Source organism: Hemibagrus wyckioides, linkage group LG28 (genome assembly GCF_019097595.1).
Source record: "Hemibagrus wyckioides isolate EC202008001 linkage group LG28, SWU_Hwy_1.0, whole genome shotgun sequence".
NCBI lineage: Eukaryota > Metazoa > Chordata > Actinopteri > Siluriformes > Bagridae > Hemibagrus > Hemibagrus wyckioides.
In genome coordinates, this window is record NC_080737.1 from 5559524 (window position 1) to 5584523 (window position 25000).

Below are 25000 nucleotides of genomic sequence, written 5' to 3' on the forward strand. Positions count from 1 at the left end.
CGATAAATTTAGCAGATTTTCACCTACAATATTTCATATTTTTTCATTATTTCTTTTTTTCCATGAGAGAGATATGGTTGGCTCCTTCCACCAAACTAGTTTTGACATGTCTGACAGCCAATCAGAATGTCACAATGTCCCGCCCCTTTTCATCCAATCAAAAATCGTCTATGTCACAATGTCCTGCCCCTTTTCATCCAATCAGATTCATCACAATCACATGGTTTTATTTTCAGAAATTCCGGCTCCCCGCTCCCACTCTATGGTTAATGTTTCTATTGATAAAACATAGAAGTTGTAAGTTGATCTCCTGAAGGTCTCACACAGTCACACCTCTGAATTCCCACCCTACAGCTGACACACACACACACACACACATACACATATACTTAGCCACTTGTATATGGTTAATGTTTCTATTGATAAAACATAGAAGTTGTAATTTTATCTCCTGAAGGTTAGAAATAGAACGTATTCCATAGTCACCCCACAATCGCCCACACACATACACCCCACACCCACACACACACATACCTGACACCCCCCCCCACACACAATCACGTGCACACATACACCCCCACAACCGTGTTCACACCTGATACATATATAAGCTCATTTTAAAAGTCTACCAAGTGACTTCACAACTTTGGAACTAAATATGAAATATTTAGAAGAATGTCTTGTTCTTCTTACTTATAGATGGAAACAGACATAATGTTTAATTTTGAAACAGTTTAATTACAGAACAAGCCCAGACTATACTTATCTGACACTATTGTCCAGGAAATCGAAACAATCAGCCTAGGTAATTTCATTATGTCTCTTATAGAACAATGATTTAAGATGAAATGTACAGCTCATCTTAGTATTATGAATACTGAATATTCTAATAATTTACCCATCCCTTCAAGGGTTGTAAAAGCTCTCCCTTACATTTGTATTGTTTTCTGTTGTATTTTAGAAGTGAGTGATACCTATGAAGAAGAAGAGGAGGACATAAATGACTTTGGAGGAGAAGAAAATAAATCTAGCCATGGGGGTCACAGTCCAGTGACTTCTGTGCCGGTCCCAAGCCCGGATAAATAGAGAGGGTTGCATCAGGAAGGGCATCTGGCGTAAAACATTGCCAAATTTAACCATGCGAATCGTCAGTACTCTGAATTTCATACCGGATCGGTCGAGGCCCGGGTTAACAACGACCACCATCGGCGCCGTTGACCTACAGGGCGCTGGTGGAAATTGGGCTATATGAAGCTATTGGGTGTTGAGGATGCAGAAGATAGGGATAGGTGGAGAGAGATGATTCGCTGTGGCGACCCCTGAAGGATAAAGCTAAAAGAAGAAGAAGAAGAAGAGGAGAAGAAAATAACGATGATCAAGTGGCTAATGATCCAGAGGAGTTCATCAATGCATTGACTGGTTTCTTTCTACTAAGGGACAGAATATTGGAAAACTTTGATCATCTGTATAATTCACTTGAAAACACTTCAGGTACAGAATATCTACTATCTTTGTACGATACTCTCGATTGTTTGAATAGATGTGTTACGGTGAATGTAGAATTGTTAAGAAGATTTCACAATAGACATGGCGCAGAAGCGGTTCAATCTCACGACAGCTTCAGGATCTAAAAAAAATGCAGTTTGAATGAAAAAATGGTTTCGGCTTTGATGAAACCCCGACTTTTTCTAGTAGTTTGTTACAACACGACTCATGCACAACTCTGAGCCCATATTTAACAGATTCTATCAATCGATTAAACAAGAGTTTAGCACCGTCACATCAGCTTGTTAGTCAAAGCCCTAATACAGAATATAGTGACATCGTTACACCGGAGACTCAACACGACATAGTCACTCAATTTAATCAGAGTCTGTTAGCATTACAGAATAGTCTAAATGAACATGGTTATTCTACACAGTTAAATCCCTCATTAATAGATGCAGATAACCAATTGAATGATAATCTAAGAAGTACCCATATTGAGCATTCCAATCATAATTCCGAACAAAACGTATCAAACACACCACAGATTCCATGCGACATATTCAGTGAACTTAATCAGAGTCTGTTAGCATTACAGAATAGTCTAAATGAACATGGTTATTCTACACAGTTAAATCCCGCTTTATTAGACGCGGTTAATCAATTGAGTGATAGTTTGGCCTTAGCCACAGAACAAAACGTCAATGACATCTCTACTTCAGAAAACGAGCATAATCATAGACCATTATCTCCTCATGATTTGTTTCATGATCTTAATCAAAGCCTTATTATGTTAAATGCAGGGTTTGTAAACTTTTTCGACACCAATGCTTCACAAAACACTCAAACTGAAAATGAACGAATCCCTGAAATGGTAAATGTTCAACCTCCTAATGTAGAAAACATGCAAATAGATAACACTGAAAACATGAACCCACCTAGCGTTGAAAACGTTCAGATAGATAATGCCGAGAACATAGCCACACTTAGCGTTGAAAACGTGCAAGCTGGTAACGGGCCAGATCCTAGCATTAGAATAATTAATTGTGACCAATTCAAAAATATTGAAATCAGGAGAAGAGTACATTTTTCTTCGATCGCAACTGTAGACAGCTTTGCTTAATTTTATAGTTATGTTTTAGAAATATCAAACAGTTTGAAATAGGTGGCTAATGAAATGATTTCGCCAAAGGACATAGTAACAGTTGAAATTAGATGTGAAACGATCAATTTATCATCTCGCATTCAATTAGTCAATGGGTCCATCGATTTACAGTCTTTTCTGACTATGCTCGAAAATTCTATTCATAGTAGACATGAAATTTTTATGGATAACACACTTGAAATAGTAATACAAATAGTCCGACCACCTCGCGGTGGTTCATCTAGAAGGAAAGTAGGTACATTATTCACTTCAGAAGCTATACAGAAGAAGATGAGACACTTGTATATATTTCATAATAAAGACATGTGCTTTACACTATGCGTTACACAACTTTTGAACCCCCAAAATAACGACTTTCAAACCGAAAAAATCGCTAAACAAATCCATCATGATGTAGGATTAACTGAAAACACAGCTGTCACATTTGCTGATGTATCTAAATTTGAGAAGCATTTGAAGTGTAAAATCGTAATCATACACCGTTCTGACAACAGAGCCGGCTACTCTTTCTTTCAATCCAGTAATTCTCCCCATGAAAAAACAATTTACTTGTTCTTGCATGACAAACACTATTACGGAGTTAAAAGCATTACTGGACTTTTGGGTTGTAGTTATGTCTGTCGTTTCTGTCACTCGGGGTATGAGGTTGCCCGAGCTCATCGTTGTGAATTTAGCTATAACGTTTGTCGTGATACAGATTGCTACAAACATAGACAAAATATAACCAAATGTCCTGATTGTTCGAGGTTATGTAAGTCAAAATATTGTTTCGACATACATAAAGCAAAACTTCAGTCGGAAAAAGGTGAATATTCTTTGTGTGAAACGGGTTTCTACTGTAGTATCTGTAATGTCGTGGAGTATCAGAACCCCTTTAACCGTAAAGAACATGTGTGTCTTGTGAGGGTGTGTAAACTCTGTGGTGAAAAACTAGATTCAGATCCAGAACATAACTGTTTTATACAGCCGTTAAAGAAAGAAAAGGTTAATATGAAATACATCTTTTATGATTTTGAGACTAGACAGGAAACAGGAACTCATAGTGCTAATTTATTATGTTGTATGAATTGTCACGTTAAGACGTGGTTGTTCGGAGGGCAGGGGTGTGTCGCTGCGTTTTTTAGGACTTTCCGCCGTAAACAATTCAAAGGCTACACTTTTATAGCGCATAATGCTAGAGGGTTCGATTTGTACCTTTTGTTAAATCATTTAGTGAAAGAAGGAATCACGCCTGATATCATTGCGCAAGGTGGAAAAATTCTGTGTTTTACCGATTCTGATTTTCAACAGAACTACATCGATAGTCTATCTTTCTTACTCATGAAGCTAAGTAATCTTCCTAAAGCCATGGGGTTCTCAGAAAAAAAAGAAAGGTTATTTTCCTCATTTCTGGAACACATTAGAACATCAAAACTACATAGGTCCGTATCCCGAGCCTAAGTTTGATGGTGTGGATAGCATGATGCCTAAAGGCAGGGATGATTTTTTCAAGTGGTACGCAACAGTGACTGACAAAGTTTTTAATTTTAAAAAAGAGCTGCATGAATACTGCATAAACGACGTAGACATTTTGAGACAAGGGTGTTTAGCATTCAGAAAAGAAATTCTAGAAAGTACAAAGTCTTGCGATTGAAGAAAAATGTACTCTTCTCCTAATTTCAGTATTTTTGAATTGGTCACAATTATTGACTAATTGAATGCGAGATGATAAATTGATTGTTTCACATCTAATTTCAACTGTTACTATGTCCTTTGGCGAAATCATTTCATTAGCCACCTATTTCAAACTGTTTGATATTTCTAAAACATAACTATAAAATTAAGCAAAACTGTCTACAGTTGCGATCGAAGAAAAATGTACTCTTCTCCTAATTTCAATATTTTTGAATTGGTCACAATTAATTATTCTAATGCTAGGATCTAGCCCGTTACCAGCTTGCACGTTTTCAACGCTAAGTGTGGCTATGTTCTCGGCATTATCTATTTGAACATGTTCAATGCTAGGTGGGTTTATGTTTTCAGTGTTATCTATTTGCATGTTTTCTACATTAGGAGGTTGAACATTTACCATTTCAGGGATTCGTTCATTTTCAGTTTGAGTGTTTTGTGAAGCATTGGTGTCAAAAAAGTTTACAAACCCCGCATTTAACATAATAAGGCTTTGATTAAGATCATGAAACAAATCATGAGGAGATAATGGTCTATGATTATGCTCGTTTTCTGAAGTAGAGATGTCATTGACGTTTTGTTCTGTGGCTAAGGCCAAACTATCACTCAATTGATTAACCGCGTCTAATAAAGCGGGATTTAACTGTGTAGAATAACCATGTTCATTTAGACTATTCTGTAATGCTAACAGACTCTGAATAAGTTCACTGAATATGTCGCATGGAATCTGTGGTGTGTTTGATACGTTTTGTTCGGAATTATGATTGGAATGCTCAATATGGGTACTTCTTAGATTATCATTCAATTGGTTAACTGCATCTATTAATGAGGGATTTAACTGTGTAGAATAACCATGTTCATTTAGACTATTCTGTAATGCTAACAGACTCTGATTAAGTTGAGTGAATATGTCGTGTTGAGTCTCCGGTGTAACGATGTCACTATATTCTATATTAGGGCTTTGACTAACAAGCTGATGTGACGGTGCTAAACTCTTGTTTAATCGATTGATAGAATCTGTTAAATATGGGCTCAGAGTTGTGCATGAGTCGTGTTGTAACAAACTACTAGAAAAAGTCGGGGTTTCATCAAAGCCGAAATCAAGAGGCGATGAATTATTTTCAAACCGCATTTTTTAGATCCTGAAGCTGTCGTGAGATTGAACCGCTTCTGCGCCATGTCTATTGTGAAATCTTCTTAACAATTCTACATTCACCGTAACACATCTATTCAAACAATCGAGAATATTGTACAAAGATAGTAGATATTCTGTACCTGAAGTGTTTTCAAGTGAATTATACAGATGATCAAAGTTTTCCAATATTCTGTCCCTTAGTAGAAAGAAACCAGTCAATGCATTGATGAACTCCTCTGGATCATTAGCCACTTGATTGTCGTTATTTTCTTCTCCTCTTCTTCTTCTTCTTCTTTTAGCTTTATCCTTCAGGGGTCGCCACAGCGAATCATCTCTCTCCACCTATCCCTATCTTCTGCATCCTCAACACCCAATAGCTTCATATAGCCCAATTTCCACCAGCGCCCTGTAGGTCAACGGCGCCGATGGTGGTCGTTGTTAACCCGGGCCTCGACCGATCCGGTATGAAATTCAGAGTACTGACGATTCGCATGGTTAAATTTGGCAATGTTTTACGCCAGATGCCCTTCCTGATGCAACCCTCTCTATTTATCCGGGCTTGGGACCGGCACAGAAGTCACTGGACTGTGACCCCCATGGCTAGATTTATTTTCTTCTCCTCCAAAGTCATTTATGTCCTCCTCTTCTTCTTCATAGGTATCACTCACTTCTAAAATACAACAGAAAACAATACAAATGTAAGGGAGAGCTTTTACAACCCTTGAAGGGATGGGTAAATTGTTAGAATATTCAGTATTCATAATACTAAGATGAGCTGTACATTTCATCTTAAATCATTGTTCTATAAGAGACATAATGAAATTACCTAGGCTGATTGTTTCGATTTCCTGGACAATAGTGTCAGATAAGTATAGTCTGGGCTTGTTCTGTAATTAAACTGTTTCAAAATTAAACATTATGTCTGTTTCCATCTATAAGTAAGAAGAACAAGACATTCTTCTAAATATTTCATATTTAAAATCCATATAGCATAATATTAATGACAATCGATCTAATACACATAAATGAATTAATTCAAGTTAGTGTAAATGTGTTAAGTTCTCACCTGTGGAAAAGTCCATGGTCTCTAAAAGTTTGAATGGAGAGCGTAGAAGTTCTGTACACTCTGATGGATTTCCAAAGTTGTGAAGTCACTTGGTAGACTTTTAAAATGAGCTTATATATGTATCAGGTGTGAACACGGTTGTGGGGGTGTATGTGTGCACGTGATTGTGTGTGGGGGGGGTGTCAGGTATGTGTGGGTGTGGGTGTGGGGTGTATGTGTGTGGGTGATTGTGGGGTGACTATGGAATACGTTCTATTTCTAACCTTCAGGAGATAAACTTACAACTTCTATGTTTTATCAATAGAAACATTAACCATATACAAGTGGTTAAGTATATGTGTATGTGTGTGTGTGTGTGTGTGTGTGTGTGTGTCAGCTGTAGGGTGTGTGTGTGTGGGTGGGTGATTGTGGGGTGTTGATGGTTTATGACCCCCTTCAAGGACAAAACTTCCATAGGAACTCAGAGGTGTGACTGTGTGAGAACTTCAGGAGATCAACTTACAACTTCTAGCAGGGAGCCAGAATTTCTGAAAATAAAACCATGTGATTGTGACGAATCTGGATTGGATGAAAAGGGGCGGGACATTGTGACATAGATGATTTCTGATTGGATGAAAAGGGGTGGGACATTGTAATGTAGGCGATTTCTGATTGGTTGAAAAGGGGCGGGACATTGTGACATAGAGAATTCTGATTGGCTGTCAGACCTGTCAAAACTAGTTTGATGGAAGAAGCCCACCATATCTCTCTCTTCCATGTTTTATATCAGTTTTACAATGTTGATATTTCAACTGCAATCAAATTTAAAAAAAATTTAAGTGCCTAAATCTGTCTGCTGTCTCTCTTTATGCTCATCTTTTTTACACCAATCTCCTGTTGAGTTACACAGTAAACATAAAACAATCACTGATCACTTACTTGTTGGACAATTTCCCTCCATACTGTTGTTTTTCCTGATTGGTGCTGAGTCCTGAGTCTCTCCACTCACTAGGAAACATCAGAAGCAGACAGAATGAGAAAGACATTCTTCAGAAGGTAAAGTTAGAGAGATGAGATCTTGAAAGTTATGTCTTATACACTATAACTAACCCCCGTCACTGTTGCACTGTTAATTTATTAAGTCAATATTTACCATAAAGAAACACTGACCTTCTGAGAAGCATCTTATACTTTATATCTTATACATATTACTCACTATTTGGAGGAAACACTTCCTTGCTGTGTCTTCTCCTGATGGGGGCTGATGATTCTGGATCTGTTTGTTCCTGCAGCTGCTTTGTTTTCTCCTCTAGAAGTCCGTCTTTCTCCTGAAGCTGTTTGTCTCTTTCTATTAGCTGTGTCTCTCTCTCAGTTAGAAGACTCTCTTTCTCTTCAAGGTTTTTATTTGTTTCTGATAACTGAGTTTTCTCCTCTAGTTGTCTCTTCTTGTCCTGCTGCTCCTGACCCAGTGTCTCCAGTTGATTTGTACTGGTGTTCAGCTCCAGCTCTGTGTTAGAATGATTGACTGATTGATTGATTGATTGATTTTACATTACTTGCTTAGTCAACTTGGTGATAAGAAACAAAATCTCACACTCACCTGACCTTTCACCTTCCACTTGTCCTTTCAGTTTTATATGTATTTTTTTCTTCTGTTAAATAAAGCAGAAGGCTTTAATACACAGGGGCAAATAATAATAATAATAATAATAATGCTATTATAATGCTATTTAATCTATGTAATATAATAAGTTCAGAAATGTAGGTTTATTCCTCTATCCATAGTTTTTTCCTAAGTAAATAAGTACCAAGTACAAGGTAAGTGTTTTGTATGTGCTATAGATATATAAAATAATATGTGACACATATGCCTTTATTTTTGGGAACACCTTAAACATGAATCGTGAATAAATAAAAAACATAATATTTGATTAAGAAGAAAAAATTAGTACCAGATACTGTGAAGTTTTGTTCAGTGCTTCATTATTCTTCTGACACTGCAGTAATCCAGAATCTTCATAGAACAGACAGTCGACTGTGATCATATTCTCTCTGTTTACAGATCTGTTGCTGTCTCGTACATCATACTCTGGATTAAACGTGTGATGGAGCACCACCAGGACTACAGGCTTGGTGTCTGTAAAAAAAAAATTATTATATACAAAAGTAATTCCACATACAGAATGCATTATGTTAATGAATATTGTGTGAATACCTGGAATATTGTGCAGCTTTTTCATTGCTGCTTCAATGTCAGTGCTAGGTTGTGACACAATCGGGCAGAAACACAGAATGAAATCACACTCATCCTCTGTAGACACCTCCTGCAGGTGAACTTGTTTTTTAAGACAATCTATGAAGTGCTTGTGGGAATCCAGTGTTTTTCCAGTTGTATAAACCAAACACTTTATATCTGTGAAGAAGCAGCAAAAAACATTTATTGTATTTTATTATATATTAAAGATGAATTATATTCTTGATTTGGTTGTTAACAGATGAAGTGGGCAAATTAGATCTAATACTGAACTAATACTGAAAAACAATTTTTATAAATTCCTGCACTTTAATAATATTTACTGGTACATGATCACCAGTAAACAAATTTAAATTGTTAACTAAGTCACCAGTGCAAAAATTAAAAGTTTGCAAGTTCTTTAATAAAAAGCCCAACCAAGGAGCTTCCTAATAGGACTGTTGTAGCTAAATGTTCATATGAAGAGGAAAGGTTATAGAGGATTTATGCTAACAGATTAGGAGAAAAAGAGTAAAAAGGCTGTGAACCACATATTGAAATAAAATCAGGCTAATCTAGTTGAACATCTAATTGAACATGATTAGATCCGAATGTTTGTTCAACTTTGTCAGCAGAGAAACCTGCTTATGCTTTTTTGTCCTTAACAGAAATCAGATGAAGAATGCTCTATAGGATCTTTATAAAAGTATCAGTGTTGTGTCTGCTTTCACTGAATATTTAGGATTTTCTTATACTCACTTGGCTTTTTAGTCCTAAATGCAGAGGCACCCTGTGGAAATAAATGACACTTAAGTTAATATGTTTCTGTGTATAGGTGGACGTTTCCTCTCTTCACCAGCAGAGGGCGCTCTCTACTGAAATCTCTGTTACACAATTCTGTGTTTCTTCCTGCTTGACCTCTACAAAAGAACATGGATATTCATGTGAAGCCTTGATGATATTGACTGTTGTGTAAATCCTGAGTGTCTTCATATGTTTGACCCCTACCTTGTAAATTAGATTTCATTTTTTTAGATTAAAATATACTCTGGTTTTGATCTCTCTCTCTTTTTTTTAAACCAGTGCCAGTTATATTGATCTGTGGATTGTGTTTTCAGCTGTGTTTGCTGTTATTAAAATATTTTCATCAAAACATTTTTGTTGTCTATAGGATTTAATTAGCATTTGAGAGAGAAAATTGAATAAATAAATAAATTAGCACAAATTATGATATAAGGGGGAAAAAATAAAGATATTACAGTTCTTGACCACATGGAGGCACAGTCATAATTGTTTTTTCTACATTCAGGATCTGTCCTGAAGACACAGATCAAGTTTCAGATGATCACAGATGCCTTACTGAATACATTTAAGCTGCTCTGTATAATGATGTCTGCAAAAATAAATGTAAATCTGTTTAAATAAAGTAAATAACATTGTCTGAATATGAAATAGTGAATACATGAGTGTTTTCATATAAAAGATTGGTGTGTATAAAATCATTTTAAGTAAATTACCATTCAAAAGAGAAAAATAGTAGTTTTATTCACTTACCCCTGTAATGATGTGCAGAGCAAAAGAAGACAATGGAAAAACACAATGAGTAAACAATAGTATAGAATAAGTATTGAACTGTGAATAAAGTATAGAATAGAAAGGTACTTTTCTACAATATTGGAGTCTACAAACAGACAGGACACCAATATCTATTTAAGCTAAAGAAATAAAATTTATATGTAACCTATATAAATCTGTAGAGTGTTTTTCCAGTTGTATAAACCAAACACTTTATATCTGTGAAGAAGCAGCAAAAAACATTTATTGTATTTTATTATATATTAAAGATGAATTATATTCTTGATTTGGTTGTTAACAGATGAAGTGGGCAAATTAGATCTAATACTGAACTAATACTGAAAAACAATTTTTATAAATTCCTGCACTTTAATAATATTTACTGGTACATGATCACCAGTAAACAAATTTAAATTGTTAACTAAGTCACCAGTGCAAAAATTAAAAGTTTGCAAGTTCTTTAATAAAAAGCCCAACCAAGGAGCTTCCTAATAGGACTGTTGTAGCTAAATGTTCATATGAAGAGGAAAGGTTATAGAGGATTTATGCTAACAGATTAGGAGAAAAAGAGTAAAAAGGCTGTGAACCACATATTGAAATAAAATCAGGCTAATCTAGTTGAACATCTAATTGAACATGATTAGATCCGAATGTTTGTTCAACTTTGTCAGCAGAGAAACCTGCTTATGCTTTTTTTGTCCTTAACAGAAATCAGATGAAGAATGCTCTATAGGATCTTTATAAAAGTATCAATGTTGTGTCTGCTTTCACTGAATATTTAGGATTTTCTTATACTCACTTGGCTTTTTAGTCCTAAATGCAGAGGCACCCTGTGGAAATAAATGACACTTAAGTTAATATGTTTCTGTGTATAGGTGGACGTTTCCTCTCTTCACCAGCAGAGGGCGCTCTACTGAAATCTCTGATGGTACACAATTCTGTGTTTCTTCCTGCTTGACCTCTACAAAAGAACATGGATATTCATGTGAAGTCTTGATGATATTGACTGTTGTGTAAATCCTGAGTGTCTTCATATGCTTTGCACTTACCTTGTAAATTAGATTTCATTTTTTTTTAGATTAAAATATACTCTGGTTTTGATCTCTCTCTCTTTTTCTTAAACCAGTGCCAGTGGATTGTGTTTTCAGCTGTGTTTGCTGTACACTATATTATAATATTAAAACTATATTGTAATATTTTCATCAAAACATTTTGTTGTCTATAGGATTTAATTAGCATTTGAGAGATAAAATTGAATAAATGAATAAACAGTGGACAAAAATCTAAGGAGGATCAAAGATTAATTAATTAATTAATTAATTAATTAATTAATTAATTAATTAATTAATTAATTAATTAATTAATTAATTAATTAATTAATTAATTAATTAATTAATTTATTTATTTATTTATTTATTTATTTATTTATTTATTTATTTATTAAAATGCTGAGCACCTGATTTTGAAATGTTAATGTGTGTTTACTTCAGAATATTGCAGATAATTATGTGGGGGGGGGCTAGTTAGCACAAATTATGATATAAGGGGGAAAAAATAAAGATATTACAGTTCTTGACCACATGGAGGCACAGTCATAATTGTTTTTTCTACATTCAGGATCTGTCCTGAAGACACAGATCAAGTTTCAGATGATCACAGATGCCTTACTGAATACATTTAAGCTGCTCTGTATAATGATGTCTGCAAAAATAAATGTAAATCTGTTTAAATAAAGTAAATAACATTGTCTGAATGTGAAATAGTGAATACATGAGTGTTTTCATATAAAAGATTGGTGTGTATAAAATCATTTTAAGTAAATTACCATTCAAAAGAGAAAAATAGTAGTTTTATTCACTTACCCCTGTAATGATGTGCAGAGCAAAAGAAGACAATGGAAAAACACAATGAGTAAACAATAGTATAGAATAAGTATTGAACTGTGAATAAAGTATAGAATAGAAAGGTACTTTTCTACAATATTGGAGTCTACAAACAGACAGGACACCAATATCTATTTAAGCTAAAGAAATAAAATTTATATGTAACCTATATAAATCTGTAGAATGTATAGTCTTATGAAGTTCTAGATTTATAGACCTTTATAAAGAGTTTTCTCTATTAGACAGTCTAATACTCACCTGACTCTTCAGATTTCCCAAAAACATTCCGGAACTGTTGAATAATACAGTGTAAATTTTTCTACTTCTTTCTACATCTTCTGCTGCTCTCTATTAAAATGTATTTATTTATTACCATCAATAAACAAGGAAATTTTAGTATAAACCTACCCATGAAGAAACTCCTGAGTAAAACAACAGAAAGAAATATTATATTAAGAGAACATCATGACAAAAACATCTTTATTATGTTTGTAGATGAAGTGGGTACGTCAGTTTAATAAACACTGAATGCTAGATTAAATCTATAATCCTGTTTTGTGCAACAAAATCCAGTGAGTTTATCAGACACACTTTTCTTCTAGAAGGTTAACTGACAACTGATAAAATCCTCTGACTGAATGGTCATACCTCAAAATATTAAAGAATAATTATTTTTTATTTGTATTGTTTTACTTTCTAATTTTGTTACTTATTACTTTCACTTTTTCACTTTTACATTTTTACAGTAGAAATTGTACAAAAGAATTTTTTTCCTACCATCTTATGTTTAAAAATGGCAGTCATTAAACCTCTGTATATCAAACTTACTTGAAGTTGACATCTTTATATCTTCTTATAGATTCAGACTGAGAGAGAGAGAGAGAGAGAGAGAGAGAATTCAGTGTCATCTCTATGATAAATGCATCTCTAATAAAATGCTATTCTTTGTCATGTGGCTAATAAAACACAATTTTATAGTATATTTAGATCGATTATTTAACAAGATTTTACTTGTTTCTTCCTACCTTTGAGGCTTCTATTAAAGTTTTTTCTTGATCTTCTGCTTCAGAGGAACTCGGGCACATCAAGCTAAACTCCTTTCACTTTCACCTTCACTGCACTTGCGGACTCAGTATGAAAGCTCCGCCCCTTCCTCTTCCTGTTCTAGTCTAACAGGCTTCATATTTACTTTAGGCCACTTGCTCCTGTGTGCTCTTACTCTGATGGATGGCTGTAGATGTAGCAGCCTGGTTCCTCTCCTCTCTGACACTCTCTCCATTCAAATATTTACTTTTATTTTTTTCTTCTGAAAAGCACAGACTAATCTTCATTTATTATTATTATTATTATTAATAATAATAATAATAATAAACATTTGCCAGAACAGGAACATATCATACTTTTAAAATAATTCAGAATATTCTGAAAGAAGCTGTATGTAGAAATGCCCAGTACAATAAAGTACAATATCTTATTCTTAACAAAGATCAAGTATTTATTTATTATATTATTATTATATATATTTATGCACTACTAGTTATCTATACATATACACATAAATTCTGTTGTATTTTTAATGTTTTATTTAGACATGTAACCGACCTTTGTACATATTTCTTGATGATTTGTCCTATTATTGTTAAGCTGTGTATAGTATTCCCTTGTAAAACATGTTTTGTTTATTCAATTTCATAAAATTATATTTTGATGAAATGGATTGGAATTTTGAAACACTGAAAAATGCACCTTCTTTATTACCAAAAGCTTGACCATCCCAGAGGGATCATCCCAACAGGTTGGATGGGAGAGGTCAGGTATGAATTATTAAAGACTGACTGAGCAAGTCTACCTTAGTGAAGCGAATCAATAGCACCATCTAGTGATGAAAGACGAGGGCAAGTTACTTTTCTGTTATAATCAAAGAGAGACAGAAGGAATGACTACTTGTTTTGTCACTGCACAGTGATGATTGCACTCAATAATGAAACGCAGCTTAGCATCTACCAGAAGTGCAAATTAGTTAGTGTTCATACCAAGATCTTTTTGGATTCAAACTCAGTTTTCTGTTGCTCCACTAAAATCATCTCCTCCAGTTTATTATTACTGGTTTCCAGCTCTTTATCTGTGTTCTTCAGATGTGTTTCTTTCGACCTCAGCATTTGTTCAGATTCTCTAGTTGTGCTTTTCTCCTCCCTGTGTCTTATACTATCCTCTAATTCCCTAATTGTTTTGTCCAGTTCAGCGCTTGTCTGTTTGAGCAGTGTTTTCTCCTGAAGCTCCTCATCTCTTAGATCTTATTATTTCCACCAGTAAATAAGGTAGAAGGTAGAAGGGAAGCTATCCTGTCTATTGTTGTTTTTTAACATCTCCTGCATGGTGGATGCAGTTGGGAAAGAGGCATGAAAAACCCTGAGCTCTGTTTTCAACTTCTTGCTTCACACTTGGTCCGCTGTGGTGACCCCTCACACATGTAGGGAGCAGCCGAAAGATTATTGTTATAATTACACACTGAACCATGCGCACACACACACACACACACACACACACACAAACAGATGGTGACAATAACGTTGTTTCAGTTTTGAGGGATCTATCAGCATACAACATTACTAATAAAATGGATAGTTATTAGATGAGGAGCCTGAGTTTAAAACTATGAAGTTATTGTTTAAGGCAGGATACTTCATGTACTATTCAATTTTGAGATTTTGTTCTATTTTCCTTCCATGTCTTCGTTTGCTCTAATGAAAAGGAAACTTCCAAAATACACATTAAGGTGTTTGTATTAAACCTACTACCCTCGTCTGTTTGCTTATTCTATCTGTATATTTAAACATAGCATTACAAAGGGAAAAGACTCTGGGGAACTTCTATGATATGCCTTAGCTATTTTGTTTATCCTATTAATCTGCAATGCCTTGTGTCAAATGGATGCAAATGAGTGCATTTTAATTACTTAATGCCTGATTTGCATATCCATTCTGATGACATTATTCATTTTAGTGCATTCAGCTGTTGTTTCTTCATTAATTTAGCCTACATTGTTTTAGAAATACAGTAGGGTTTAAAATGTTAACATCATGTACTAGTAATTGTTTTCTTTTATCTCTTCTTCTAGCAAAATACTTTGCTCTAGCATTAGAGTCAGTGATTCCTGGGTGGGCACCACATTGTATTTTTATGATCCTAATGAAAATAACCAATACAAAACAGGCAAAAAATAGTTAAAGCAAAAATATTTGCTGGACAGAAAAGTCTGTGTCGTCATCAAACCTTCAGCATTCACAGTAACAATTTTGTTGTTTTTTTTTCCTTTAAAGAGAGAAAAGAAAGTTTAATAACTGCTTCAAGCTGTTGTAATATAAGTAATGACAGTAACTAGCAGTTTTGACAATGAACGACAACAATAAATGTAGCTGTGAAGAGAGAAATAGTTTACAGTGTCTTTCTTTTGTTAATAAAAATGTAATTGTGTGCAAATTGTTGTGTAAGAAGAATAAAACACTTTGGGTCATGATGTGATTTCTTCAGTGTGTGTAATTTTTTAAATGATCCCCACTCATTAGTGTGATTGAGTAAGCATTCTTTATGATTTTATGTATGATTTAAATGCAATATGGACTTCAGACCGCCGCTGTGTGTGTGTGTGTGTGTGTGTGTGTTACGTCAGCTAGAGTGGGGGAAGAGTTGTTTTTTTTTAAGGACGCATCGTCTTTAAACTGTTCCCAGTGCACACACTAGTTCCTTTAGACTTCATATTTTAACTGTGGCTTTAGTTTGTATTTATTATTTGACAATGTCTTACAATAGTTTAAGCAACATATCGCTTTTACATGATGAACAGTAGTAAAAAAGTAAATCTCCATATGATACTATTACAGAGGACGCAATGGCTAATTTGACTAAAATGTGAATATCTCAAAAACTGTTTTTGTTCTGCTATTACTTTTCATGCTCATACATATAGTTTATTTTATATGCATTTTATAATTTATAAGACACAGACTTCTGCTGTGTGTTTGACTTGGTCAGCTAGAGTGGAGGAAAATGTTTTTAACCCTACCAGGTAGACTATAGGGAAACTCACTCAAATCCTGATTAAAACACAAATGTAATTGTGGAATTAGCTTGACTTTTGTCTTGCCCTTATAACTATTTATTGTATTTCAAATTCATGAATTCATGTATTATTTTAACATTATTTTTGATGCATTATATTTCTGCGCAATTTGATTTTATCACATATATATTGCAGTGATTTGCTTTTGGAATACAAGATACACTGAAAATATGAATAGTATGTATTTTAGTAACATATATCATCAATTTGGATGCAAGCATCATTAAAAACAACAGTACTAGATGATTCATGCATATATGATGTATGCTATTTAAAGACCAAAGCTTTATAAATAACTACATATTTACTAATACTCTTAACAAGCAATTATTTGATTAAATATTATCTAAAATTTCATATTTTAATGTCATCAGAAACCAAATTACCGTTTGTTTGTCTTTTTCAAACTAATAAGTACGCCAGTGTGATATTTCATTCTGTTGAGTTTAAATGTTGAATTTTCTAATTTTCTTGAACGTATCTTTCCGAAAGCAACAAACAAAAACAAATAACGTTTTCCTTTGGCGAACTTTACATCTTTACATCTTTACATCTTCTGCATCTTTGTTTTTGAGGACAAAATATTTCTCGGGAGTTCAGGCAGGATGAGTTTCATGAGCTTTCTCTCTGCCTCCATCATCGGTCTTTGTTTTTTCCAATTCTTCTCTTACTTCTTTGACCTGTTTCTCCTTCTCTTCCAGTGTCTCGTCTTTCATCTGCAGTGTTTGTGTATTTTCTGTCAGAAGTCTGTCTTTCTCCTGAAGCTGTTCATCTTTTTCTATTAGTTTGTTTTTACTGGTTTCCAGTTCTTTCACCACACTCTCCAGTTGTTTCTCTTTGTTTTCCAAATGTGTCTGCTTTTTTTCTAACATCCTCTTTGTTTTTTCCAATTCTTCTCTTACTTCTTTGACCTGTTTCTCCTTCTCTTCCAGTGTCTCGTCCTTTATTATAAGTGTTTGTGTATTTTCAGTCAGAAGTCTGTCTTTCTACTGAAGCTGTTTGTCTCTTTCTATTAGCTGTCTCTCTCTCAGTTAGAAGACTCTCTTTCTCTTCAAGGTTTTTATTTGTTTCTGATAACTCAGTTTTCTCCTCTAGTTGTCTCTTCTTGTCCTGCTGCTCCTGACCCAGTGTCTCCAGTTGATTGACCTTCCACTTGTCCTTTCAGTTTTATATGTATTTTTTTCTTCTGTTAAATAAAGCAGAAGGCTTTAATACACAGGGGCAAATAATAATAATAATAATAATAATAATAATAATAATGCTATTATAATGCTATTTAATCTATGTAATATAATAAGTTCAGAAATGTAGGTTTATTCCTCTATCCATAGTTTTTTCCTAAGTAAATAAGTACCAAGTACAAGGTAAGTGTTTTGTATGTGCTATAGATATATAAAATAATATGTGACACATATGCCTTTATTTTTGGGAACACCTTAAACATGAATCGTGAATAAATAAAAAACATAATATTTGATTAAGAAGAAAAAATTAGTACCAGATACTGTGAAGTTTTGTTCAGTGCTTCATTATTCTTCTGACACTGCAGTAATCCAGAATCTTCATAGAACAGACAGTCGACTGTGATTATATTCTCTCTGTTTACAAATCTGCTGCTGTCTCGTACATCATACTCTGGATTAAACGTGTGATGGAGCACCACCAGGACTACAGGTTTGGTGTCTGTAAAAAAAAATTATTATATACAAAAGTAATTCCAGATACAGAATGCATTATGTTAATGAATATTGTGTGAATACCTGGAATATTGTGCAGCTTTTTCATTGCTGCTTCAATGTCAGTGCTAGGTTGTGACACAATCGGGCAGAAACACAGAATGAAATCACACTCATCCTCTGTAGACACCTCCTGCAGGTGAACTTGTTTTTTAAGACAATCTATGAAGTGCTTGTGGGAATCCAGTGTTTTTCCAGTTGTATAAACCAAACACTTTATATCTGTGAAGAAGCAGCAAAAAACATTTATTGTATTTTATTATATATTAAAGATGAATTATATTCTTGATTTGGTTGTTAACAGATGAAGTGGGCAAATTAGATCTAATACTGAACTAATACTGAAAAACAATTTTTATAAATTCCTGCACTTTAATAATATTTACTGGTACATGATCACCAGTAAACAAATTTAAATTGTTAACTAAGTCACCAGTGCAAAAATTAAAAGTTTGCAAGTTCTTTAATAAAAAGCCCAACCAAGGAGCTTCCTAATAGGACTGTTGTAGCTAAATGTTCATATGAAGAGGAAAGGTTATAGAGGATTTATGCTAACAGATTTATGCTAACTGTTTGTTCAACTTTGTCAGCAGAGAAACCTGCTTATGCTTTTTTTGTCCTTAACAGAAATCAGATGAAGAATGCTCTATAGGATCTTTATAAAAGTATCAGTGTTGTGTCTGCTTTCACTGAATATTTAGGATTTTCTTATACTCACTTGTGTTTTCAGTCCTAAATGCAGAGGCACCCTGTGGAAATAAATGACACTTAAGTTAATATGTTTCTGTGTATAGGTGGACGTTTCCTCTCTTCACCAGCAGAGGGCGCTCTCTACTGAAATCTCTGTTACACAATTCTGTGTTTCTTCCTGCTTGACCTCTACAAAAGAACATGGATATTCATGTGAAGTCTTGATGATATTGACTGTTGTGTAAATCCTGAGTGTCTTCATATGTTTCACCCCTACCTTGTAAATTAGATTTCATTTTTTTAGATAAAAATATACTCTGGTTTTGATCTCTCTCTCTTTTTTTTAAACCAGTGCCAGTTATATTGATCTGTGGATTGTGTTTTCAGCTGTGTTTGCTGTTATTAAAATATTTTCATCAAAACATTTTTGTTGTCTATAGGATTTAATTAGCATTTGAGAGATAAAATTGAATAAATGAATAAACAGTGGACAAACATCTAAGGAGGATCAAAGATTTATTTATTTATTTATTTTTTAAATGTTAATGTGTGTTTACTTCAGAATACTGCAGAAAGTTATTTGGGGGAGGGGGGGGGGGGTTAGCACAAATTATGATATAAGGAGGAAAAAATAAAGATATTACAGTTCTTGACCACATGGAGGCACAGTCATAATTGTTTTTTCTACATTCAGGATCTGTCCTGAAGACACAGATCAAGTTTCAGATGATCACAGATGCCTTACTGAATACATTTAAGCTGCTCTGTATAATGATGTCTGCAAAAATAAATGTAAATCTGTTTAAATAAAGTAAATAACATTGTCTGAATGTGAAATAGTGAATACATGAGTGTTTTCATATAAAAGATTGGTGTGTATAAAATCATTTTAAGTAAATTACCATTCAAAAGAGAAAAATAGTAGTTTTATTCACTTACCCCTGTAATGATGTGCAGAGCAAAAGAAGACAATGGAAAAACACAATGAGTAAACAATAGTATAGAATAAGTATTGAACTGTGAATAAAGTATAGAATAGAAAGGTACTTTTCTACAATATTGGAGTCTACAAACAGACAGGACACCAATATCTATTTAAGCTAAAGAAATAAAATTTATATGTAACCTATATAAATCTGTAGAATGTATAGTCTTATGAAGTTTTAGATTTATAAACCTTTATAAAGAGTTTTCTCTATTAGACAGTCTAATACTCACCTGACTCTTCAGATTTCCCAAAAACATTCCGGAACTGTTGAATAATACAGTGTAAATTTTTCTACTTCTTTCTACATCTTCTGCTGCTCTCTATTAAAATGTATTTATTTATTACCATCAATAAACAAGGAAATTTTAGTATAAACCTACCCATGAAGAAACTCCTGAGTAAAACAACAGAAAGAAATATTATATTAAGAGAACATCATGACAAAAACATCTTTATTATGTTTGTAGATGAAGTGGGTACGTCAGTTTAATAAACACTGAATGCTAGATTAAATCTATAATGCTGTTTTGTGCAACAAAATCCAGTGAGTTTATCAGACACACTTTTCTTCTAGAAGGTTAACTGACAACTGATAAAATCCTCTGACTGAATGGTCATACCTCAAAATATTAAAGAATAATTATTTTTTATTTGTATTGTTTTACTTTCTAATTTTGTTACTTATTACTTTCACTTTTTCACTTTTACATTTTTACAGTAGAAATTGTACAAAAGAATTTTTTTCCTACCATCTTATGTTTAAAAATGGCAGTCATTAAACCTCTGTATATCAAACTTACCTGAAGTTGACATCTTTATATCTTCTTATAGATTCAGACTGAGAGAGAGAGAGAGAGAGAGAGAGAGAGAGAGAATTCAGTGTCATCTCTATGATAAATGCATCTCTAATAAAATGCTATTCTTTGTCATGTGGCTAATAAAACACAATTTTATAGTATATTTAGATCGATTATTTAACAAGATTTTACTTGTTTCTTCCTACCTTTGAGGCTTCTATTAAAGTTTTTTCTTGATCTTCTGCTTCAGAGGAACTCGGGCACATCAAGCTAAACTCCTTTCACTTTCACCTTCACTGCACTTGCGGACTCAGTATGAAAGCTCCGCCCCTTCCTCTTCCTGTTCTAGTCTAACAGGCTTCATATTTACTTTAGGCCACTTGCTCCTGTGTGCTCTTACTCTGATGGATGGCTGTAGATGTAGCAGCCTGGTTCCTCTCCTCTCTGACACTCTCTCCATTCAAATATTTACTTTTATTTTTTTCTTCTGAAAAGCACAGACTAATCTTCATTTATTATTATTATTATTATTATTATTATTATTATTATTATTATTATTATTATTAATAATAATAATAATAATAATAATAATAATAAACATTTGCCAGAACAGGAACATATCATACTTTTAAAATAATTCAGAATATTCTGAAAGAAGCTGTATGTAGAAATGCCCAGTACAATAAAGTACAATATCTTATTCTTAACAAAGATCAAGTATTTATTTATTATATTATTATTATATATATTTATGCACTACTAGTTATCTATACATATACACATAAGTTCTGTTGTATTTTTAATGTTTTATTTAGACATGTAACCGACCTTTGTACATATTTCTTGATGATTTGTCCTATTATTGTTAAGCTGTGTATAGTATTCCCTTGTAAAACATGTTTTGTTTATTCAATTTCATAAAATTATATTTTGATGAAATGGATTGGAATTTTGAAACACTGGAAAATGCACCTTCTTTATTACCAAAAGCTTGACCATCCCAGAGGGATCATCCCAACAGGTTGGATGGGAGAGGTCAGGTATGAATTATTAAAGACTGACTGAGCAAGTCTACCTTAGTGAAGCGAATCAATAGCACCAGCTAGTGATGAAAGACGAGGGCAAGTTACTTTTCTGTTATAATCAAAGAGAGACAGAAGGAATGACTACTTTAGTTTTGTCACTGCACAGTGATGATTGCACTCAATAATGAAACGCAGCTTAGCATCTACCAGAAGTGCAAATTAGTTAGTGTTCATACCAAGATCTTTGGATTCAAACTCAGTTTTCTGTTGCTCCACTAAAATCATCTCCTCCAGTTTATTATTACTGGTTTCCAGCTCTTTATCTGTGTTCTTCAGATGTGTTTCTTTCGACCTCAGCATTTGTTCAGATTCTCTAGTTGTGCTTTTCTCCTCCCTGTGTCTTATACTATCTTCTAATTCCCTAATTGTTTTGTCCAGTTCAGCGCTTGTCTGTTTGAGCAGTGTTTTCTCCTGAAGCTCTTCATCTCTTAGTTCTTATTATTTCCACCAGTAAATAAGGTAGAAGGTAGAAGGGAAGCTATCCTGTCTATTGTTGTTTTTTAACATCTCCTGCATGGTGGATGCAGTTGGGAAAGAGGCATGAAAAACCCTGAGCTCTGTTTTCAACTTCTTGCTTCACACTTGGTCCGCTGTGGTGACCCCTCACACATGTAGGGAGCAGCCGAAAGATTATTGTTATAATTACACACTGTACCATGCGCACACACACACACACACACACACACAAACAGATGGTGACAATAACGTTGTTTCAGTTTTGAGGGATCTATCAGCATACAACATTACTAATAAAATGGATAGTTATTAGATGAGGAGCCTGAGTTTAAAACTATGAAGTTATTGTTTAAGGCAGGATAAGGATTAAGTGTTTGTATTAAACCTACTTCCCTCGTCTGTTTGCTTATTCTATCTGCATATTTAAACATAGCATTACAAAGGGAAAAGACTCTGGGGAACTTCTATGATATGCCTTAGCTATTTTGTTTATCCTATTCATCTGCAATGCCTTGTGTCAAATGGATGCAAATGAGTGCATTTTAATTACTTAATGCCTGATTTGCATATCCATTCTGATGACATTATTCATTTTAGTGCATTCAGCTGTTGTTTCTTCATTAATTTAGCCTACATTGTTTTAGAAATACAGTAGGGTTTAAAATGTTAACATCATGTACTAGTAATTGTTTTCTTTTATCTCTTCTTCTAGCAAAATACTTTGCTCTAGCATTAGAGTCAGTGATTCCTGGGTGGGCACCACATTGTATTTTTATGATCCTAATGAAAATAACCAATACAAAACAGGCAAAAAATAGTTAAAGCAAAAATATTTGCTGGACAGAAAAGTCTGTGTCGTCATCAAACCTTCAGCATTCACAGTAACAATTTTGTTGTTTTTTTTCCTTTAAAGAGAGAAAAGAAAGTTTAATAACTGCTTCAAGCTGTTGTAATATAAGTAATGACAGTAACTAGCAGTTTTGACAATGAACGACAACAATAAATGTAGCTGTGAAGAGAGAAATCGTTTACAGTGTCTTTCTTTTGTTAATAAAAATGTAATTGTGTGCAAATTGTTGTGTAAGAAGAATAAAACACTTTGGGTCATGATGTGATTTCTTCAGTGTGCGTAATTTTTTAAATGATCCCCACTCATTAGTGTGATTGAGTAAGCATTCTTTATGATTTTATGTATGATTTAAATGCAATATGGACTTCAGACCGCTGCTGGTCTATAACTATTTATTGTATTTCAAATTCATGAATTCATGTATTATTTTAACATTATTTTTGATGCATTATATTTCTGCGCAATTTGATTTTATCACATATATATTGCAGTGATTTGCTTTTGGAATACAAGATACACTGAAAATATGAATAGTATGTATTTTAGTAACATATATCATCAATTTGGATGCAAGCATCATTAAAAACAACAGTACTAGATGATTCATGCATATATGATGTATGCTATTTAAAGACCAAAGCTTTATAAATAACTACATATTTACTAATACTCTTAACAAGCAATTATTTGATTAAATATTATCTAAAATTTCATATTTTAATGTCATCAGAAACCAAATTACCGTTTGTTTGTCTTTTTCAAACTAATAAGTACGCCAGTGTGATATTTCATTCTGTTGAGTTTAAATGTTGAATTTTCAAATTTTCTTGAACGTATCTTTCCGAAAGCAACAAACAAAAACAAATAACGTTTTCGTTTGGCGAACTTTACACAGTCAACTCCGTTATGTTTGTCCATAAGTATACATGATTATGGTCGGTCATGACATTATTTCTGTTAACATGTTCACTGCGCTTTTTTGTAGTTAGCCTGCTAGTTAGGATCAGCAAGCATGACTATGGTTACATCATAGCTGCTGTTCGCAGGGCAGACAAACATAAGTTTAAGCAATTAGTTAACATGTATTATGTCAAGCAAAGTTATTTTTGGTTTGTCAAGCTATAACTTAATATATTCTAACTACAGGTAGAGTCACAAGATTATATGGCTTTATTTGCTATGCAAACTCGTAGCTGTAAGTATAAACAACGCAGCCTAAACACTGTATAGTTGTGTGTGTGTGTGTGTGTGTGTGTGTCATGAGCTAGAGTGAGGGCAGAGTTTTTTTTAAGGACGCATCATCTTTAAACTGTTCCTACAGCTTGAATTCTTACTCTACAGCTTACTCTGAAAGTTTCTGTTTAAGAATCTCCAGCTCTCTGTCCTTCTCCTCCATCTGTCTGCTGAAATCTTCCTGCATCTTTGTTTTTGAGGACAAAATATTTCTGGAGTTCAGGCAGGATGAGTTTCATGAGCTTTCTCTCTGCCTCCATCATGGCCTCTCCTTCATACACCTCCCTGATCTTTTCAGTCTCCTGTTTGTGTCTCTCCTCCATCTCTCTCCTCTCCCTCTCTCTCTTATGTTTTAGTTTCTTCACCTTCTCTTACATTTCTGTCCTTTGCTCTACCTCTTGTTTTAGCTTCTTCTCAAGTTCTTTCTTTTTCTCTTCATCCCTCTCTTCTTTCATCTTTCTCTCCAGTTCAGTTGTTCGGTCATCAAGTTGTCTGATGTCTCCTTCATGCTTCTGGATCACTCCCTCTATCTTTCTCAGAGAATCCTGCACCTCCTTCTTTATTGTTTCTTTTATGTCCATCTCCTCTCTCTTTTTTTTCTCTTCTCTTTCCTTCAGGATCTTTGTCTCCATGGCTCTAATCTGAGATTCTGTCTCCAGGTAGATCTCACTGCTGTAGAATTTCTCTCTACTTCCTTCCACCATCTTCTCTATCTTCTCCAGCAGTTCTGAGACCTGAGAACCATCTCCACTCTCCTTAATGTTGAGACAGTGAAACCTGTTCCCACATTTCTCTACAAGTCTCTGGACCTCCTGGTCTCCTGACTGGATAAACTCCTCAATGTTCTTCTTCTGAA

General features: G+C 34.0%; 3 protein-coding genes and 1 long non-coding RNA gene across 6 annotated transcripts in view; all 4 read right to left on the reverse strand.

Annotated features, from left to right (window-relative positions):
- Window positions 1-10468, reverse strand: part of LOC131348268 (interaptin-like) — a 17415-nt gene extending 6947 nt beyond the window's left edge. The window contains exons 1-7 of one of the 3 annotated variants that reach the window (XM_058383066.1): window positions 10286-10468; window positions 9491-9521; window positions 8714-8911; window positions 8451-8635; window positions 8099-8150; window positions 7715-8023; window positions 7437-7506 (exon numbers count right to left, since the gene is read on the reverse strand). In XM_058383066.1, coding sequence (XP_058239049.1) covers window positions 7437-7506; window positions 7715-8023; window positions 8099-8150; window positions 8451-8635; window positions 8714-8738 — 641 coding nt within the window. In that variant the 5' untranslated portion in view covers window positions 8739-8911; window positions 9491-9521; window positions 10286-10468. Of the gene's footprint in view, window positions 1-7436; window positions 7507-7714; window positions 8024-8098; window positions 8151-8450; window positions 8636-8713; window positions 8912-9490; window positions 9828-10285 lie in introns of those variants that run through there. The other 2 variants (XM_058383065.1, XM_058383067.1) reach the window with 2 other exon arrangements.
- LOC131348227 (trichohyalin-like) overlaps window positions 1-20551 on the reverse strand; it is a 59472-nt gene extending 38921 nt beyond the window's left edge. The window contains exon 1 of the mRNA XM_058382978.1: window positions 20524-20551. Coding sequence (XP_058238961.1) covers window positions 20524-20536 — 13 coding nt within the window. The 5' untranslated portion in view covers window positions 20537-20551. The remainder of the gene's footprint in view (window positions 1-20523) is intronic.
- LOC131348324 (uncharacterized) lies at window positions 11760-13592 on the reverse strand. Its single transcript, XR_009203916.1, has 4 exons — window positions 13215-13592; window positions 13018-13055; window positions 12448-12611; window positions 11760-12170 (listed from the first exon to the last, which is right to left on the reverse strand). It is a non-coding gene; the product is annotated as an uncharacterized LOC131348324 (long non-coding RNA).
- A 3702-nt stretch (window positions 20552-24253) lies between the features above and the next one.
- Window positions 24254-25000, reverse strand: part of LOC131348235 (interaptin-like) — an 11924-nt gene continuing 11177 nt past the window's right edge. The window contains exon 17 of the mRNA XM_058383007.1: window positions 24254-25000. This exon is cut by the window's right edge and continues 447 nt beyond it. Within this exon, the coding sequence (XP_058238990.1) occupies window positions 24516-25000 (485 nt within the window). The 3' untranslated portion in view covers window positions 24254-24515.